We start from the raw sequence: 6174 nt of genomic DNA on the forward strand, positions 1-6174 counted from the left end.
CCCCCAAAATTACTTAATTACAGTACAGTAATGTGATTAATTGTAATTTATTACATCCAACTTTGCTCAGAACATAACAGCACAGGCAGCTGTTGTGATTACCACCTTTCTTTTTAATGGCTTAGATGTAATCTGAAGGGAAAAACAGATATTGCGAGAGGTAGACCTAATGAAGAAGACAACATCAGCACATCTGCAGCAGAGGCAAACCTACTTCCTGCAACACATACAGCAGCAGTTTCTCAGCAAAATGTATATAGTTGAACTTTCATGCCATCACTGATAAACATCTGCTTTAGTCTGGATTTAGTGATGAAGCACATGCAAAGTGATTGAACTCCATGTTTCTGGAAGTCACTTAGATGCCACTGCTGATTGTGTGCTAGACATTTATCATCCACTTTAAATAAATAATCATGACAAAAAAATCCAGATTTCTGCATAAACTGTATACCTTAATCTATTTTACATTTATGTCTCAGGGAACACTGGTATCTAACATGATATTACACAATAATGACTGTATAAGTAGACATGAATAAGACCCATAACTTATGTATAAATTAAGATAAAAACACAATTTTAAGCAGTCACACCTTTCTTCACTCCATTATTTCTGCTTCTTTTCCTGGGTGGTGTTGAACCATGAGTCTAACAGCTTTTTCATGTAATATAACTGCCAGGCATGCACTTGGACCGCAACCACCATGATGAGGTACATAACAGTCACTGCAGAAAACCCAAAGATAAAGCGGTAGGCCTTTCCATGGCGGTAAAGCTGCTGCGCTACAGGAAACATCTCCATCCCACCATAAATGAGAGGTGCCACAGAGAAGAGCCCTGCACTGATCATGGATATGACGAGGTAACTGATATTGTTCTTTGGAAGTGACAGGCTGCTGCAGAGCAGAGGGAGGAGGCTCAGCAGGTAGGGGTACTCCCACTGGTAGGGCATGGACACCGTGTCATGTGACACCAGGTTGAAGTGGCTGACAGTCACCTGTGCCGCCACCAGCAGCCAGATGAGAAGGTTAACCAGGTTCAACTTCCGTATTTCTGACTTCAGAGAAGCACTGTAAAACAGATAATAGATAAGCAAGGTGAATCAGTGATCTTTGCTGATGTCAGTGTTGATTTTGTTGGTTTTTTTTGCCATAGATTTGGTCAACAACACTTTTTTCAGTGACAAAACAAGACAAAAACTAAACAAAAAGAAATGTATTCTAACAAAAACTATGACAAACTCTAACAACTCTTTTGTCAAAGAATAAATTAAAAAACAAGAGAAAAAAATGTTATGGAGGGAGAGATCCGATCTCTCTGTGAGGTAGGGAGGTTAGATGCATGTTATTGGACAGTACTGATCTGCCCAGCAAGTCTACTAGTATGCATGATAGCTGCTACTAACTGCATGTCTCATAAACTGCGCAGAATTGTCGACATTTGAGAGAAACAGAATAATAGACACATGGATAAATTTAATGTTTGATGTAAAGACAAAAGAAGAGTGACAACAACTGGAAAAAAATGCAACAAACTTGAAGCAATATTTGTAGACTATGTTTTTGTTTTTCAAGATAACATTACTTTATTAGCTAGTTTCCATACCTTTCTGATATTTCACATATATGCCCGTATTTGTGTGAAAAAAACAAATTATTAAAACTGGTGATAGAAGGCATTGTAGCATATATGACAATGTCTATCTTACAGTGCTTTGTGTCTAATATGCAGTTAGCCTTTTTAGACAAGTCTTACTGGGATTAAATAATTATAGCCCATAGATTAATGAACACATTGGAAATAAGCACCTTTATTCCACAGATTCTTGCTAAAGAAACCTGACGACATTTGTGAATGGCCCAGAGTTGCTCATCTTAGTAAAGTAAAAGATAACTGACACACTATGGATAATAAGTGTAAAGTTTCACCTCAAATTGAAACAATTATGTAAAGAAAAAAACAACAACAACACACGTTTGATGAAATGTAATGTACTTAATGTTAGACATATAGGAGAAAGGAGTAAATATGTAATAATTGGACCATACTTAATATTAATAACAGGTTAAAAGATGTTTCCCCAAAGAATATTATATTCAGATGACTAAAAAAATTCTAAAACTAAATGGCATTTTAGTCAAAACACTATGACTAAAACTAAATCAAAATATGCTATCATAATTTACACTTACTGACTTTGCTATTCAAGGATAACATTCATATTAATGACTAATATAAGAAATATATGAAAGGTACTTACCTCATTTGGTAATGTGGAGCCACCCTCTCTCTATGTTTAAAGTCATTTCCACTGGAAGCAGCAGCTCTGAGGCCAACACGTGAAGTCATGTTGGTGGAAACCTACTAACACAAAAAACAAACCTCATTTCAGAAACCAAAAACTTGACAGAATGAGGGCTGCGGCCAATAATTTAAAGACTGAGTAATTTGAACTTTTTTTGTTTTGTTTTTATTTCTCACTAGCCATGCCAATCAAGTCCCTTTGAATTTGAAAAGTGCCCATCACAATTTCCTGCCTTGTCAGCAGTCCAAAGCCCTAATATATTCAAGATATTCAAATATGTGTTTAAGTTACAATTCAAAGCAGATGCATTCAGATGGGACGGGTAATAAAGTTTAAAAAAGACATGAAATCAACAACAATAAGACAGAACGTTGTGTAATTCTGATACCGAGGTGGCAACTACTATTTTAATTGAAAATGGCTCATTTCAGGCATATTAACTGGGCTGCTGTACCGGCTTGAAGCAGGAGGAATGTTAGCTGCTGCTGCTAGCTAGATGAACCTCTTCCAGCGTTACCTTTCACCACGCACGTACTATATGTTGGGACTAACGTCATTTAATAGCAGTTATAAATGAGTGTGACACCATCTAAAATTTTAATTGTTAACAGTGCTTACCGTGGCGTACTTCCTAAACCTTTGGCTGAAGCTCCGTTTTGAGTTTGTACTAACAAAAGATGTGACAGATGGATGCTGTAAACAGCTATGCGCATGCGCACAATCAAGACGGAAACCCCTCCTCCCGCAGCATCAGCATCTCTCCTCACAGCACACAGAGGTGTCTAGAACTTGATGGTAACTCCAGATCCGCGAAAGAGATCGCGGGAGTTATCCTTTAACACAAAACATCTAACCCTAAGTGGTTTATGTCCCCAAATATACGAAGGTCTTGACCACAGAGTTGTTACCTTAAAACACACAATTAATTTATTCAACGTGCACACTGGAGAAACAAAGCATGTGAATCTCGTGAGAACTTTGGAAATCTAGGGTTCCCATCTAGACACTAGCACAGCACACACCCAGCTGGAGACATGATGACGCCCTTTCATGATTTGAACTGGAACTCCCACTTTCATCATGTCAGTTGTTGTGTCTTAGGGGTGCATTTTTCCCCTCATAGATCATAGCTTTCTAGGCCCCTGAAGTTAGTTAATGCTTAGTTAGTGATCCAGTCTTGCTTGTCAGAAATATTTTAACTGACAGAAATCGTGCAGTCATGGCTGGTAAAGGGATGATCTGATTTAAAAATCACTTCTTATCATACTGGCTATATAACATGATTTAAGGTGAACCTTCACCCCAAAAGCAAAAATAAATATTCTCCTCTTACTGGTAATGCTCTTTATTCAAGTAGATTGTTCAGATGTTTGTTTCAGTGTTTTCAACATATAGGTCGTATGCCTGCCTTCTCTCAAATATAACAGAACTAGATTATTAAAAACTTTACAGCCACGTCTCAGGAAATCATGACCTGATTACTCAAGGTAATCCAGACCTTGTTGTGAGTATAGTTTCATGTAGGAAATAATTTTTTTTCTGTTGAGCTACTTCTGTAGATACTACCCCTTCTGCACACACAGTAACCAATTTCTGTAACTGACTCTAAATTGCCTGAAGGTGTGAGTGTGAGTGGTTGTCTGTCTCTATGTGTCAGCCCTGTGATGAACTGGCGACTTGTCCAGGGTGAACCCCGCCTCCAGCCCCCCGCCATCCTTTGGGAATAAGCGGTTACAGAAAATGAATGAACATCAACATCTTCTCCAAAATTATTAATGATTTCTTATGACTCATCAACAGACACTAACTCATTCAGAGAACATTCAGCATAATTTGAACTCTCATTATTGTGAAACAGGCAAACAAAACAGTTTTTCCACCACAGAATCTCTGATCTGATGATCTTTGATGTCATATCATGGTCATATTATGATTTATTACACCAAACATATTACAGATTACTCCTTTAACTCATTTATTTTAATTGCAAGCAATTAGTGCATGAATTTTAAAGTTCTGATTGTAAAAAATGCTTTAAAATATCTCATATAACAGTCTTTCACAATGTGCTGTTTTAATGTTTTTCACATTGAATCAAAAGATCAGAAAGATTAACCACTCCTTACTTTAAAAGGCAACTTTGGCACTTTTCATGTGTTTATCTAGTCAGTATTGATGGTAAATGTGGTCAGTTGAAGTAATAAATTCCTTAGTGTGTATTATATTGACAGAGAAAAAGTTCTAATGCTGCCACATCTCGTTTGCCACATTTTGAAATGTAGTTACCCACATCCATCTTTTTAGACATGTTTTCTTATATTATTCCAGTCTGCTGACCTACATTTTCTGTTCTTTCAGTTGATCTTTGCTGCAGACTGTTGTCAGTAACTTGGAGGCCCGGCTCAGTTCATCACTCAGAATTTTTTGTGCTGCTTCTCTTTTCCAGCAACAATCACAAGGTAAGCTATTTTTAATACTATACATGAGGTCATGAGACATTTCTGCAAATAATTAGCATTCTTGTGGTTTGCATCATTTTCAAACCCATATGTGCATTGTGTGTATGGTCAATTCTTATTTTTTTAATTCAGGTTTATTATATACATGTGCTTGTTCTATTTGCATTTTTAATGCATAGTTATTGATAATGATTAAAAATACTGGTTAAAGTTTATGGTTCCATCGCCCTGATGTCATTTGGGACAATAAATTAAAATATATGGCTCCATTACTTATAACAAATGTTAACCAGTTTTGAGAAATCATTGCAAAAATCTGTGTTTATGTATGTAAGCTATTCAAAGAATATTAGCTGATGTATTGCTTGAAACTTGACCATATGGAATGAATCAACTTGAATATATGAGTCTCAATATAAGGAATGAAACTTGAGAATATAGAATGAAATCTGACATCATCCTTCTGGTGCCACCTTGTGTTTTTAAGGTGTATTATTTTTTTACAACTTTACTCACTATCATTTAACTTTCAGTCTGTAATTTATGTATATTGTTTGACTTTTGAACTTTACTTGAATAGTTATCAAGTTTAGCTTCCCTTACATAATATTATTTTCAATTCATAACCACTATTGATTTCATGTTTGGTTCTGACTCTCTGTGCTGTTTGTCCTAAAGCTGCTGAACATTTTCTCTTGGGGCAGTGAGGGTCAATAAAATGTTTCTCTAAATATACACCAACTTTGTTCTCAGTTCTTCATGGTGTTGCTAATCCCTATCCCTATAAACCCTATTTATGAAATTAATGTTTCCATTTAATTTTCTTAATTTATTTGATCAAATGTAGTAATTTATAATTAATTTCACTGAGTAATACTAATTTAATTATTTTCTCTTCAAATGTGAGATTTTCTTTTGTGCATGTATCTCTACCCCAGTTCCAACCTAATGTAAGCTTAGAAATAAAGATTTCAACAGCAGTCTTTTTTAATTAAACAATTTTTATTTAGAAAAAACAACATGGACAATAATAACAAACGTGAAACATTACAACACAAAATCTTTGGTTACAAAGACAATATTAGCACCATGGTTAACGGGAGAAATATACATTTACTTTCCTTTAAAAAGTTATCATGCTTTATGTCCTTGTCATTGCATGTAAATAATTAGCAGATACAAGAATAAATTATTGACATAACTGTTTTGTATTCCCCAAAAACCTGGCAGCAAGACATAAGTATAGCACACTAAGGATGCTGTGGAACTTAAATGTGGATTTCAAATGTCTAAACAAATCATGTCAGTCCAACTGGTCCAAAGTATTTTATTGCAAAACAGCAATTTATTTTCCAGATGCAACATCCATTCATGTATAATTATATTTCCATTCCAACTAAAATGGAT

General features: G+C 35.5%; 1 protein-coding gene across 1 annotated transcript; it reads right to left on the minus strand.

The window, feature by feature from the left end:
• Positions 1–31: 31 nt before the first annotated feature.
• On the minus strand, positions 32–3016 carry jagn1a (jagunal homolog 1a). The gene is made up of 3 exons (XM_084724025.1): positions 2927–3016; positions 2264–2364; positions 32–1073 (listed from the first exon to the last, which is right to left on the minus strand). The coding sequence occupies exons 2-3, from the start codon at positions 2350–2352 to the stop codon at positions 611–613; spliced, it is 552 nt and encodes a 183-aa protein (XP_084580151.1). The 5' UTR covers positions 2353–2364; positions 2927–3016; the 3' UTR covers positions 32–610.
• Between the last annotated feature and the right edge of the window lie 3158 nt (positions 3017–6174).

The sequence above is a fragment of the Lutjanus erythropterus genome, chromosome 8 (assembly GCF_056507025.1).
Source record: "Lutjanus erythropterus isolate fLutEry1 chromosome 8, fLutEry1.hap2, whole genome shotgun sequence".
NCBI classification, from domain to species: Eukaryota; Metazoa; Chordata; class Actinopteri; order Lutjaniformes; family Lutjanidae; genus Lutjanus; species Lutjanus erythropterus.

Bases quoted from the DNA above. Each gene is read 5' to 3' on its own strand.
- jagn1a (XM_084724025.1), bottom strand. From the start codon at position 2,352: ATGACTTCACGTGTTGGCCTCAGAGCTGCTGCTTCCAGTGGAAATGAC. The intron at 1,074-2,263 runs GTAAGTACCTTT...TCTGTTTTACAG, and splicing joins GCTCCACATTACCAAATGAG to TGCTTCTCTGAAGTCAGAAA.